Below are 15,397 nucleotides of genomic sequence, written 5' to 3'. Positions count from 1 at the left end.
TTTTTTATGTTCATGCCACCTTCTATAGTGACAAAATATACAAAATGCAACAAACAGACTAATTTCTCACATGTTTTTTTTTTCACTTTTCATTGGTTATTATCATTAAATGTAAAAAAAAATATAAATTCATTCAAACCGTTAACACTAGTCTGTATTGTGATATTCAGGACCTTAAAGTAATGGCTTGCTTTTGCATCTTTTCGGCTTTCATAGTAGTCGTTTTCAAATCTAACAAATAACCAAATTTAATTGTACAAATGAGATAAATGAGGGATTCCCATTAACAGACACATTTAAATTACTTCTGCTTGATTCGACGTTGCCCTACCATCAAAATGCAACAAAATTAAAACAATATATATGATAACTCTGACTGATCAAAATTAATATCCTATGCAGATTGTAAATTATTCCAGTATGACTTTCTTCTTAATATTTTTTTCTTCTTTTTCTACCAGTTGCATTGAAGAGGAGTGCAACCTTTCACCTCATTATCCATTACTTAATATATACAAGTCTCTAATATGCTTCTTACAACAACATGAATTTGACAATGATATGAAACGTGAGTTGGAAAATGCTGTCCCGGAGTACATGAGCGAATTAGAAAAAAGAATGGAAGACCTAGAAAGGCTTGATTGTGGCATAACAATAACAGGTGAGAATATACGAGGGTTGTCTTAAAAGCTCGTGGACAAAGGAACTATTACATATTATATATTAAAAGAGATTTTGTATCCTAGAATAAAATACCAAAGTTTCCAAAAAATGAACTTGGGAAATGTATTGTGTAATATCTTAAAACAAAACTAGTTCTTAAAAAATGTTGATCATGGGTACTGAAAATACCAAAAACATCTCAGTGTACATTTAAGTAGACATCCACTGTAAATGTTAAAATTAAATTATTAACATCGATTAAATCGATACGATTTTGAGCTAAGATATGTTACAAAAGCTTGAGTGGGGAATCTGGCAGATTTCTTACGTTACATGGTGCATGCATACATGTAAGTAGAAAAAAAGTATCTGCATTTAATTTGGTTAAAGAGTGAAATTTATTGATTCATGGTCTCAATAAGTCAGCCATACATATACAAATGTTTTAGATATAACTTTACGTATACAAAACAAAACACTCGCGCACAGCTCTCACCACTTTAAAATCGTCGTAATCGTTTGAAAAAGCGAAATAGTACTTGGAGAGATGCAGTGTATGTTTCAACCAAATTCAAACTAAAAATGCAACCAACTCCTCTCATGACTGGAATTGACAGATGACCTGTTCAATCAAGGGCCTCGACAAAGAGGCGTCAGGGGCGGTTACAACCCCAGTTTTTTTGGGGGGGGAGTGGAACTATGTTCAATCTCCCATGGTCATCACGTATTTAACATGCGCAGTAATTTCTGTTGATTATATAGAGCCGAGAACGAGGCGTCTGTGTCGGCCGATTTACTCTGATGGTATTCAACAGAAAACGCATAAACATCCGCCACAAATTGTTCATGTCATTTTCTCCTGAATTGATCTAATTTTCATAATGTAAGTAAATGTAATGATAAAGTAATCTTATTTTGAATATTAGATTTCGTTCAAAGTACAACTAAAACGTTTTTCGTTTTTCGTTGGAACTCATTCTTAGTGTAGCGGACTAGCGTCATACACTGAGAGAGATACGAACGACAACTTTACATATTGGCGGCAAACGGTAAATCTATTCTTATTCAAACTTTTCATGAACATTTTCTTGGTTTAAATGAATTCATCAATGCATAAAAACTTTAGGAAACATGCGTATTTATTACTTAATCAGCAGTATCATCTGCCAAAAGCGGTAAAACGATGTCAGTACTCTGTTATAAATATTAAAATAAAAAACGGACACCGATATTTTCGTAAAATTGCGATTGAAAACAACAAAATGAAGTATTTTTTTTAATAAAAGGAAAACCTCATTTACAAACCAGATAATGTTTACGCCCACAAACTCTCACATATACCACTTTTTTATGTTTTGTCATTAAAAACATGTATTTGTTTTTAACTTGGTATTGTGTTTTTCTTCACAATATTAAAAAAGATTAAGTTCTGACGTACACCATGTATAATGTTCGTGTAATTGAAATACATTTATATTCACAGAGAAGTTTAATATAACAAACCTGTTAGCTCTTAAAAGGATGCTGTGTTAAAATCCACATTTTATCAACATTGATATTATTCCTGCGAAACTGAAATCTTCATAACACAAGGGTAAAGGCACTAAGGAAAAATATAGTACAAATCTGAAGACTGTTAGCAGTGAATTATATAACCGATCAACCGCCTCTAATATGAATTTTAATGGCGGTGTCCACATTTTGCAATGGGAAACCCAAAATATGTGTAGGATGAACAAGTAATAGAAGAAGCACAACGGCAATATGTAATAAAGATTCTATGAAAATTTCGTTCGGTGGTGTAAGAGGAGTTGTGGATAAAAGATGGGTATACCTAAAGCGTAACAAACAGATGGACGGAAATCCCGATTAATAAATACCCTCCCGCTTTTCAAGCAGGGGGTATAAAAAGGACTAATGTAGGCAGGCAAGCATTATGGCCTATGCATTATTTTGCTATTCGGTGTCTCTAAATGTCTTTCTCAAGATTGTTGCAACTCAAAAAATCTTAAACAGTTGTCTGTATTTGAAATAATAATATTGTTCACCCACTTAACCTCCTGATCAAAGATTTTAATGACATCATGTTCAACTCCCATGAGTGCTTTCAGTACTTTGATTTGTTTTTGTCAATTGAACAAACTTTTTAAAGATATCTGTTCTTTGGAGAGGTGGGTGTAACCTTGAACTATGGTCAATTGGTCTTAATTTAATGAAAAATTATTTTTATTGATTAACATATTTTATGATTTTAAACATAGGAGACTAGCAATTGTAAACTAAACTTTTTTTCTACATAGTTTTAAAAGTTGACAATTAATCAGAAAGATGTATCGTACTTATAGGTGACACAAGCAGCGGAAAAACAAGCCTCGTTAATAAACTTCTTGGACAGAGGGTTACTAAACCAAGACTACGTGCAGCAACTTCAACTATATGCAGATATCACAATTCAGATGAAATGGCTTTACAGATTGTGAATAAATCTGGAGAAGTTTCTACAAAAGAAATTTTTACAAAAACTGCAGACCTGCGATCAAGACTTGAAGCCACCTCCCATGTAAAAAAGAGAAATACGACAGATATAAAATATGTTGATGTGTTCTTTCCTATTCCAATCTTGCAGGTTTGTATGTTGACAGAAGCTAAGAAAGAATGCTTATAGCGCTCTTACAAGCATTATAACATGTGTAAACATATCATTTTGAAAGAAAGTACTGTAAACCAACTTTTATTCGCGATGACTTTTTTTCGCGATTTAACAAGGATAAACTAATTCGCGACGATTAATTTTCGCGATGAAGCCTTTTTTGGATCTGTTATTAATAGACATATACACGTAAAGGACCGGTCCGCGGCGAGTAATATTCGCGATGACGAGGCTCTCGCGAACTTCGCAAAAAATTTCTCGCACGCGAATAAAAGTTGGTTTACAGTACTTCAATATCCGTTGGGTTTGTATTTTAGGATCGCGTTTTAGTATAATATCTGACAAGAATTCATCTGTATTTGATTTTAAATATTTGGTAAGCATATCAGATACAATATTCTCAATTCAATCCGTATAAATCATCTCTAAGTATATCAATTCTGAACTGATCTTTTTAGGGTAATCTGATGTTTGTGGATACACCAGGAATTGGAGCAACAGAAGAACTTACTTCTAAGTTAATCGATTACCTATCAGAATCAATTTCATTCATATTTTTGATTGATGTTTCACATGATGGAGGCGTTGCGAAAGATAGGGTAAATTTAAAGATATTCCTTCCTCGCAAGAAATGCTAAACTTAACTATAGTTTACTATTGTTACAGTAAGTATAGTAACTAAATCGCTATTTTTATATCAAGTGATTTGATTAATAAATAATACAAGGTCTTTTTAAGAAAGAAAATCACCCTTTGATTAAACTCAAACTATAAAAAAAATAAAAATTGTTTGCTTTAGTTAATCATTTTAGTACGTAGAATATTGTTTTTTTAGTTTGTGCTGCTCAGATTGTCGATTTTTTTGGAAAATCTATTTGAAATAAAATGAATTAAATATCACTAAAAAAATTGCTAAATTATAATATAATCTTTTTGTTTTACTTATCCCATCATCTAATCTTTTACTTTTATGTTCCTTTGATATTCACAGCTTCAAATTATTCTCTCGAAAGTGATTGAGAAATGCGATTTAATGCCTTGCTTTGAACCCTGAAGACGTGCTCTTTGTTACAAACAAATGGTATATTTTCAAAAGAAAGACAAATGATTCTGACGATGAGGAGGAGGAGGATGAAGAAACAGAGTGTTGGAATGACCTTGTAGAAAAGTTAAAGGCGGCATGGCCGACTCTAAATATTAAAAACATCTTTAAGCTTAACCTTGAACAGGTAATAAATATATAAGTGCCTGAAATAGGATAAAACATCATTCTTTTAATTCATTGTGCTGCTTTTCATCCGAAAAGTATAGGTGCTATAGATTTTTTTTTTATAAAAACTAACATGCAGATGAAAGTATTATTGTAATCAATAAAGTGTATCTCAAAATAAAAGGTAAAGTAGACAGCCTTAATTATAAACAAACTAGATAAGATCTCATTACGAGCAAAGGGTGGGTCCTACGTCAAATTTCGATAAGATGAGATAAGAATGTAGCTGATATTTTCACTCAAATTTTAATGAAAGCGAAAGAGTATAAAGATGAAAAATTTCTGCTTCATTAATTTATAATAAAATATATTGTTTTCATTGTCAAGGAATTAAACCTTTTTGCACCTCTCATTCCCTAACCTGAAAGGGGCTAGCCCCTTTTTATACCCCCACTTAAAAAGCGGAAGGTTATATAGTAATCCATCTTCGCTAGCCAAGGGTTTCTGATACGCTATACTCTCCTCAAAAACCCTGGGCCTACGGTGAAGACTGTTTTCGTCACGTGATCTTGAATCTATCAGGTACGCACAGATTGCGTCAATGACAGAAATAAAGACACAAATTTAAAAAAAATATTAAATTAGAGTTTTTTTCAAGAATAATTTAGAAGCAATAATTGAGTAATGTTTATTTATTACTTATAATACAAATCGGAAGCTTCAATATAGATTCTTAACAAGGTTAGCTTTTTAAAAAAAAAAAGCTGAGTGTCAGCCACTGGAATACAGAAAGTGTCTTTCTTGTTTTGTAATGGTTTATGATTTGATCTATCCATCATGTTGTATTCCTTCAATGTAATAAATGCCATTGTAAGAAAACTTAAATTCTTGTAATAGTTTTCTTATTTGTAACATAATGCTGTACATAATAAATAATAAAGCATAGAATAAAATTTAGCTAGTCTGCATCGTGATCATTACAATGATCTCCAATAAATTGAGAAAGTTCATCTCATACCGGTAAATGAACAAAAGCTAGTCACCATGGCAACTAAGATCACGTTAAATTCTATAAAAAATGATATAGCTAGATTATGATGAATAAAAGAAGGTTGACTTTGTTTTAGATTGTTTTAAAATACATGTATTATTAAATAACAGTTTTCAGTTGTGCATTTCGAGGCAATTAATGCATGATGGGGGGGGGGGGGGCTACTGCATGTATATTTAATTCAATTTCTAAGTTTGAGCATCCGTTTTAGTGTTATTAGGAAAGAAAAGAGTTGCTTCCAAAAAGATAATGAACGCCACGGAAATCAATTAAAAATGGAAATTCAAAATATAAATATACATGCAATACGTATGTAGCCTACATAAAATGTCTTTGATGATGTTTACCATCATAGCAAAACTATAGATTAAAATACTGGAATCTATCTCTCCCCCCCCCATCTCTCTTTCCCCTTTCATTGGAAGGGGGGATTTTGACCCTGTCTATAAATCAGCACTATCGCATTTCCACTGTAGTCAATTTCTCACATGTGGCCGCGGTTCATGTGCTCAAGCGGCACTTACATGTCTATCATCATATAAATTATAAGAATTTACTGTCTTACAGTGGTCTTGTGATGTTTTCATAACTTTCATCATTAGAGTGAAAAGAAATTTTTGTTTTCACTATTTTGGGACCTTTGTCATGTTTGTGGCAAGTGAATTGTTGTGTGAATTCCGACTGGTACATGTCTTATGCAAGATCGAGGGAGTCTTGCATCAGGCATCCAGAGGAATACAAATTTAAATCTTCGGCTTGCAATGCCGATTGTGGGAATAAATGTACTTATTGTCTACTAGAAGCAATGAAATATATTCATAGTATCATTTAAAAAATGACAAATATCTCATCTAGAAGCTGAACAGTCTATGTCATTAATTTTCGTCTAGAACGACAAAGAACAATGCAGTCTTTAAATAGATCGAGATCAGTGCTTCAAAAGCACGCCCTCTGGTTGGAGAATTGTGCAAATCTTTTTCCCAGAATTCTGATTAACGCAAGCGCACTTGCAGTTTCATCCTAACGTAACTAATCAGCCCGGGGGCTGACTAATCACATATTTAGAAGATATTGGATGACACCATAGCTATTCACAGAATTGCATGTTAACTTACGGATCGTTGTTTACTTGCGTTTTTCAATTCCGAGATTAAAGAGTCAAGAAGTATCCCGAACGCAAATATTGTCCTTTACAAAAAACAATTGATAACTGGTCGACAGGTATGTACTGAAATCCAATCAGAACTCTGGAAAAAAATCCCGATTTTTATGAACACCGTAGGCCATTGGTTTATGAGGAGAGTAGCGTATCAGAAACCGTTGACTAGCGAAGATGATAGTAATCAGGACGTCCATCCAGCTGTACGTCTGTGTGTTTCGCTTTGGGGTCCCATCTCTTATCCGCAACTCCTCTCATACCAGTGAATGAATTGTAATGAAACCTTTACAGATTCTTTATTACACATTACTATTTTGCATTTCTTATTTTACTTTTTCATCCGAAAAATATGAATGCTTTGCAATAAAATAAATTTCTTAAATGTGATTTAGCTATCACTATTTTACTCTTACAGATAAGTCCAAAAGATGAAACGGAAGAAGAAAAAGCCGAATTCAGCCGTTTTCGAACAACTCTATCTGAGCTAGTGGAAAGAAATAAAAGCAAGCGGGTCCGTCGTCATGTGAGGTAATGCGCAGATCACAAATCTTTGTGGGGTTTTTTTTTCAAGTTAGTTATAAGTACCAGTTAATATATTTTATCTGAAAATCAATGTGACTTCAGTTTAGCAAAATAACAAACACAAATGTATTCATGTTTACAACAATTACAATTTTTATCATATGTAATCCCTTTATGTACTCAGAAAATATATGGTTCTCTTTTAATGTCATTATGCTTGTACAAATGACGACGACGAATATTTCGATGAAAATAAATACACTAGAAAAAAAATTTAAATCATGTTTTAGCCACACGTAGAGCATGTGATAAAATGAATGAGGCGAAAGAAGAAACAAACCATGCAAGAATCGGATAAAAATAGTTTTCAACCAAAAACAATGTCAAAATATTTAAAGACTAGTTTTATTGCAGACGAAATTATAAAAAAAATCATAAATTTATTTTCTTAGTTGCGTAAAAAAGTACAATTTAAGCATGCTACATGTACGAGTATCAAATTACCAATACATTTCCAAGGCACTGCATAATTATTCAATTTAAATATTAAATTGAAACAACGTCTGTTTTTTTTTTCTTTTCTTTTGTCCCTCTTCTTAACGGGGCCGACTATAGTTTTATTGTGTGAAAACTACAATAGCAAAACTCTTCATTTTTGTACCATATATAAACTTACAGTAACTTCAGTGTACATGCAAAGTTTTGGGGAAATCTATCGTTCAGTTATTTTTTAGGGACCGTCTCAAACACCAGATACATTTACTATAGAATTATATAGGAAAATGCCAATTTTTAGCACTTTAAAGAAAATTATACAAATACTACAATAGACATTTTGTTCAAACTATAATATTTGATGAGTAATACTATATTATACAATATATGTAAAAAAAAAAAACACAAAATTCTACCGTCTTGTTTCCAGAGGGGGCATCTCAAAATGCAAAAAATTAGCAAATTTTACTATTTTATAGAGTATTACATAATGTGACGTACACAATGGATTTACATAAAAACATGATGAAAATATTGGAGATTTTCCCAAATTACTATGTTTTAAATTTCAAGAGCGTATGTTTATTACTTTTTCTTTAATAATATTTTTATTGCCCCTTTCTTTAAGAGCTACAGATTATCATAACGTCAAAAACACACTGCAACGACGTCAACCTACCTATTAATTGCAAAACGGTTAAAAAATCAGTTATATCAAACTGTTATTACATTTTTATACCTACAATTTCTTAATTTTGTTTAATTTTGATAAATAAGCGAAAAAAGTTGCATTAAAACAGTAAATACGCTTCATTTTACTATGATGCCCGAAATATTGCGCAATGGAAACTATAGTCGGCCCCTTTATACTAATTGCTTAAAAACTTAATGCATAACGCAAAAGTTCTCTCTTGAAGATAATTAAAGGACTATATTTTTATTAAAATTACCACTAATAACATTCCAAAAATCAAAATATATCTTTTTTGAACGATTCTTAAAAAATTTTGAATAAATAAAAATGTTTGTGTTATAACCTGTGGAATATACAGCTTGACTACGCATCATGCAGTACCGATTTGTGCAACGCTTGTCGACGTTAACTAATTATTACGTTAAAAAAATTATGGCTGTTTGGAGTGTTTGTTTTAAATCAAATAAATATAAATCAATGAGAAAAAAAAAACCTAGACATTTTTTTCTTATTTAATTGTTTTAGAAGGTCGTTCAGTCTGGAAAAAAGTTCTCCATCAGTGCTACACACAATTTTAGGTATCCTCGATGTGCCGCCCTGATGTCAAATTCATTTTTTTTTTGGTGGTTTTCAGATTTCTTTACTGCGCAATAGTTTTTATGCTCTCCATATTTCCGATCGAAGCTTGCACAAAATGATGTCAAAATAAAACTGAAAAATTATATAAATAAAATAAATCATTTACTATGGGTCCAGCGTGAGTTGCATGTTTTCGCAATCTAGTATCGTGAGTGCGCCGGGTACTAGTATTCCTACTATTGACACATTTATATACAATTGGAAAGAAAAAATAAAATATTTATAAAATATTTTTAGCTTTTATTCATTCTTAGTGCTAACACAATGTGTTTATTACTTCCGAACAGCCCTGGTATATGTAAATAAACATTGGAGATAACGAACAGTATTCAAGATCAAATGTCAAGAAAACATAAAATAAGAGCAAAGCAAACACGGATCTTCAAAACATCAGAGGTGGGATCCAGTGTCATGGAGAAGTGAGCATCTCTTGCAGACCTGTTACATCCACTCTGTGCTCCTTTTCATGATCGGGAATTAGCGGGAAAATTCGTCGACAATTCAGTGTATGAATACTAATTAATTAACTAACAATTATTATGAAAAACGTAGTCAGCATTTGACTCGATGATAACTTGTATTTTTTCTTATAAAGTAATTATATCGATCATAGAACTTGCGAAATGTTGACTTTGATTGAGACTGTTGATATTCTTGTTTCATCAACTTGTTTGTCAATAATTTACCTCGTAATAGACCACGACAATATAGTATACATCGATCCCTTTGTACTTATTTATAACTAACCGGAACAAAAAAAAAATCATTTCTTCTAACAAAAGAGGGAGGGGGCAGAGAGTGATGCAGAGAAAAAAAAGTTAATTATAAGGGTTGATAGCATTTTTCCATATTATAGATATTTAAAAATCTTCAGAAATTAAATATTGAAAAAGAGGATGCACAAAAGGAAAGGAGTTTTTCATTGAAATATAACTTTTAAAAAGATGGAAGCAAATTATTGTTTACCCTTATGTCTACAGCCTTCTACAGAAGTTTCTAGAGAATGTTGATAGAGTAATTTCATCAAGACTTCGACAATCAGAAGAAACTGACGAGAAACACATTAAAGATTTAGAAAATCGACGAAATGAGCTGAAAAATTCACTGGAAGAATGTAAAAAGGTGATTACTATTTATTACCATTATTATATAGGAATTCCCTTTTTTTTTAAGAAAAAATAAAACAAGTACAGTATTTTACAATTTTTAATAGTATTTGTTATCTTTCTATCTATTTCCATTACGATTAATGTTAAAAATGTATTTCTGAGTAAGGAAGTATTCATCTATTTTCCAAATCATTTCAGAGTATGTTGGAATTAAATAAACAAATTGAAGAAAAGGCCTCAAAATTGGCACAGAAACTGCACTCGTTTTTAAATTCTGATGAAGGAAAGGCTCTTATCTTAAACCCACCAGGAGAGCCAGTAATCCTCAGATATCAAAAGATGTTTTTGAGTTCAGAAATTTTCAATCGATTACAAACAGGAATAGTGAACTGGTTGAGAGGAAGGGATATGGAAGAAGCAATAGCTGAAATTGAAGCAGAATTTTCTAAAAGGTTTGAAGGAATAAACAAAAATATTGAAAATGCTCATTTATCTTTAACTGGAAAATCAAGTCGAAAGAATCTGTGGACTGTTTTGAAGTATACCGTATCAGCACCGGTGTGGTTACCCTTACTTGTAGGTGGTGGGCTTTTATTAATTTTAGGAACAGTCCTTGTTCTCCCTGTTTCTCTTGGAATAGAAATTTTTACATCTGAAGAAAAGAAAATAAAAGCAATAAGTGCTTGCTACAGCAAACAAGTGGAAGCTTATTCAAAAGAAAAAATTGAGAAAACCATATTAATCTTTTGAACAAACATTTTGAGAAAAGAATTTATGAAGTATTTCAAAAACTGATTCCACGAGAAATCAATAGCATGCTATTAACCTTGGCATTTGTTTCGGATAGAAAAATGTATATCCTAAAACATAAGATGATCTATGAGAAAATGAACGAAGAACTAGAGGAAATGAAAAAGAGCTTAGAAAGAATCAAAGATTAATTCCTATATTCTGTCGGGATTGGCTTGCTTAAATCTCCAATGGAAACAAACTTTATTTATTTATACATTTTTTAAAAATCCGTTTAAATATGGTTGTGTTATAACCCATTGATTGTTCTTGGTTTCATTCACATTAAAATATTTTTAAATGCCTGTGAGAAATTAACGGATATATTTATCTTGACTTTACAAGAAATGCTATGTTGACAAAAAATTATGTAGACGGTATAAAAATGCAAAAATACTAAAGAATGTTGATTCATTTTGTGTATTGTTTTGCTTTTGCAGATTTTTAAATACGTAAATAGTATTTGTACCAATGTGTCAAATTCAAACTTAAGCAATTTTAAGAATTGAAAATGTAACTTATGTAAGTGTTAACAAGAGTATAGCCTTCTGATTATTCATGAAATAGGATGCATTCACACATGCGTTATTCGTAGTTGGTGTGTTTAAACATGCGAGATTCGGTGTAATGTTTTTATGCGTTTTACTAGTATGTATAACATTAACAAGAAAATTATACATCTCTACTGAAAAGAAAAAGAAACGCATAAGAATATAATATGCGAAATTTCTTGACTATGTGGCCGAAAATTATAAAAATTGATTATATGTGTATTTTGATTACTTTGCACTTCAGTTGGTGTTCAAAATTACTCAACCGAGAAATGTATAGCATCACGTAGGGGAAGTGATAAAAATTAAGCCAAAAACACGCGTATGTTGATGATGATGATTTTGTTATCACATTTTGTAGTGCCAGGCAATGCATTAGAGTTATAGTGTTATATAATTTTTGATAAAGACAATTTCTTAGATGTATTTATGATTTAGGTATTGTTTAAATATTATAATTGATGTACTGGGAATTTGTAATTGAAAATTAATTGCTTTATTTGATCTTCAGAAAGAGCACTACTGGACGTGTTTGTAATTTCTCAAACTTGACATCTCTCTCTCTCCATCCCACGGTATCGTTGCTATTAGCTCATATATAACTGTTATCGGGTTTACAGTCAGATCTTAGACTGGTGTTTCTCTGAATTTGTTATGCTTACTCAAATTGTTTCCTGTGTTATAAATTAATGTCATTAATAATTGAGCTTTCCTCTAACTTTACTCTACTGTCTTTAAACTTGTTTCATTGGCTCATTTATGAAATGTAGGCGGAGTTGTCAAAGCTGAGACATGCGTGAGTTTGTTTGTACTTCACTCTCACTTTATGAAATTTTGTGTAAAAATGTAATTTTTGATTTTGTACTTTTGGACTTGAATAAATTCTAAACTTTAAACAGGAATTATAATTTCAACAACGGAATTATCATTTCAAAACAATATAATTATTACAACAAAAACATGTTGCTCTGCAGATTGTTTTCAACTTTTCAAATTAAAAGAGATTTTTTTCAAGTGTGAGAGGGTAGCTTAAAAGGTTTCCAACCAACCATGACGGTGACAATGACGCGTAACAATGTCACATCAAGATAGGGCTTTTTGTATTAATGAAATTTTTTAAAACTTTAATCCAGAAAAATAATTATATTAAGTTTAGAATGTTCAAAAGCAAAATACCTTCGTAGGGATCGTCATTCCGCGCTTTGTGTTATGTATTATCGTGTAATATAGTGAAGAGTTACGAAAATTGAACACACCCGTGAAACGTACAAAGTTTTTTGTAAACAGGGCACGAGCTCTGTTATTGTTAATGTTTACCACCGCGTGTGTTCAATTGTTAAAGTCTGCTCACCACAACTGCGCAGACTGACAATATATTGTGTGAATGTTTTGCTTTTGATCATTTTAATTCTGAATTTTCTGGATTATTATTTTAATAATTTTCATTAATGCACAACAAGATTGCCAATTTTTCAAAGTATTAAGAATACATGTATAATCATAATTTGTGAAAGTACAAAGATGTGTCGATCAAACCCATCCAAACATATAAAGTTTCAAAAACTTTTAGATAAAAAAATTTTTCGTGTGAAATGCTATTGCAATATATAAATCGTTACGTGATACAGAAAAAAAATGATACTTCAATTCTGTGTACTTTAAACCTTTTTAGACGATACGTTTAGATTGGTTTCGGATATCTTTCAATCAGTCATCCAACATCAAATACGTCAGTAATCATCACATTGACATTATTTTAATAGCCATTCTCTGTAACCACTTGAACTTCGTTGCCACTTCACCCATGCTGAGTACTTGACACCAGAAACAAATATAAAACAAAATTTCGTTGCTATGGGTCTCGATTGCTATGGCAACAGCCGGAAAAAGTTTGAAAAATTGAGATTTTCAGCCACTTTAAATCTTGACTGTGGCTTAATAAAAACTAGAAAAAGCAAACAAATCATTCTCACAAAAACATGACACCTTGATGTCACTTATGATGTAAAGAAACTGTTTAGGATATATCTCTAAGTAAGTGGTAACCAAGGGTACATTTGGAATGCTGAAATATGTCGAAAAACACTCCATATTCACTAATGGTGTGTTACATGCTCAAACTTAATCAACGACTTAAGAAAAACAATGAAAATGTTTGACCTTAAGTATATAAGTATAAGCAATATTATTCTATAAATACCTTTTATGGTTGCTATGGTAACAAAGTGTAACCATGCTGAACCAGTAACGAAGATTGGGTTAATGCTACTGTCTTGAGGAAAAACATAAAAATTCAAGACTGGCAAATATGCATCCTTAGGACCTTGCATCACCAGAACCATAAGAAAAATTGGGTATAATTTCTACTTTGCGGTGTTACCATGGAAACAAAGTACCAGTGCTTAAAAGTGAATTATTTTTCGCTGCATTAAGAATTAAATTGCCATATAATCAAGAAACAAATTAAAGGACTCAGCATGAATACTACTTATCTGTTAGAACTGAAGTTGAATATCATATTTTGATAAAATTTGATGAAAATACTGTTGCTATGGTTACCAAGAACGGAAAATGTTCTATTTTGTTAACTTTATATCAATATTAAACCCTGTCTGCCAACTTCTTGAATCCACTTAGAGATTGGATGATAGTCAAAATTAAAAGTCAGGTTAGCTGTTAATAAATATCGATCATAAAAGTTTTGGGAATCTACATTTAACGGTACATATCCAAGGAAAGAAAATATTTTTCTGATTTTTAAGCATATATTTTCTGCTTATTTTCATAGCAACGCTCTATTTAGAGAATCTAATCTGATTTTTTCTTCAAATGGGAAAACTAGGAGCACACAAACATCTTTGACAATTGATCATTACTTATGAGGAAATGTGCTTTTTTAAAAGATAGGATCAGATTTTTAAATACAGAGTGTTACTTTGAAGGCTGTCTGTGGTATAAAAACCTTGGCAACCATTGCCAACCAAAATGAAATATATCATATTTTGTTCTTGGTATATGTATCAAAGCTCTTTTTTTATTATTCGGTCACATTTCATCCTATAATTGCATTTTATTTTTACGTGTATGACTTTATAAAATTCAACGAATATTTTTTTTTTGTATTTTTTAAATACTTTGTTACCATAGTAACGTATTTAATAGTTGATTTACCAAACATGTTTATTATGCATGTGAGACATCTGATCTTCAACTTTTGGAAACAGTCATTGCCAATTGTTTGCTTTGCCGCAAATGTAAATTATGGGGCTCTAAACATGTTAAAAATTGCATTTTTCGAACTTTAAAACATGTTGCCACGGTAACTATAAAGCATAGCAACCAATTTTTGTCTGATTTCTGTTTAGGGTATCAATGACTTTTATCATAGAGAGTTTGGAGAAATTCTGAGACTATGTGTGCCACAGCTCGTATATAAAATTTCAAATCATTACAGAGAATGGCTCTTAATATCTAAAAGATAGAATTTTCAGTACGAACATTAATCAAATCCTAGTGTGATTTCAACAGGGTTTAAGGTCAAGATCTAGTAAATAACTTGAGACTAATTTTTTGGTGCTAGATCCATTATGACGTCATAATCAATTTCAACTTTCTTTTTCCCGTACTTTACGGCTTTAGCAGAGTTATGTAGAAAATAAGGTATTTTCAAGTCATTCAATTTGAAATCATATGAAAAGTAAACCGGATACCTATATTAAATTTGATATTGATTTAAAGAAGAGGCGATGAACATACTAATCACCATTTTCTGAGAAACTGTAGGCATTCTGGATACATTTTCTTTGCCGAATACGAAAAAAACTCCCATTTTCATGACCTGTTTTCTTAATTTTTCATTGAAAAT

At 31.4% G+C, this 15,397-nt stretch overlaps 1 protein-coding gene across 1 annotated transcript; it reads left to right on the top strand.

Annotated features, from left to right (window-relative positions):
• Nucleotides 1–474: 474 nt before the first annotated feature.
• On the top strand, nt 475–10,199 carry LOC134229150 (isoniazid-induced protein IniA-like). Its single transcript, XM_062710856.1, has 6 exons — nt 475–661; nt 3,009–3,289; nt 3,772–3,912; nt 4,305–4,542; nt 7,149–7,261; nt 10,064–10,199. The coding sequence occupies exons 1-4, from the start codon at nt 562–564 to the stop codon at nt 4,365–4,367; spliced, it is 585 nt and encodes a 194-aa protein (XP_062566840.1). The 5' UTR covers nt 475–561; the 3' UTR covers nt 4,368–4,542; nt 7,149–7,261; nt 10,064–10,199.
• The last annotated feature ends 5,198 nt before the right edge of the window (nt 10,200–15,397 follow it).

The sequence above is a fragment of the Saccostrea cucullata genome, unplaced genomic scaffold (genome assembly GCF_032062105.1).
Source record: "Saccostrea cucullata isolate Sc308-1 unplaced genomic scaffold, CSIRO_AGI_Scuc_v1 ctg572, whole genome shotgun sequence".
NCBI lineage: Eukaryota > Metazoa > Mollusca > Bivalvia > Ostreida > Ostreidae > Saccostrea > Saccostrea cuccullata.
Note: the sequence above shows the minus strand (reverse complement) of the source record. Positions and strands in the feature narration are given on the sequence as shown.

Coding starts and splice junctions, on each gene's coding strand:
- LOC134229150 (XM_062710856.1), top strand. CDS start 562: ATGAAACGTGAGTTGGAAAATGCTGTCCCGGAGTACATGAGCGAATTA. Junction 3,290..3,771: donor TTCCTATTCCAATCTTGCAG/GTTTGTATGTTG, acceptor TGATCTTTTTAG/GGTAATCTGATGTTTGTGGA. Junction 3,913..4,304: donor GAGGCGTTGCGAAAGATAGG/GTAAATTTAAAG, acceptor TGATATTCACAG/CTTCAAATTATTCTCTCGAA.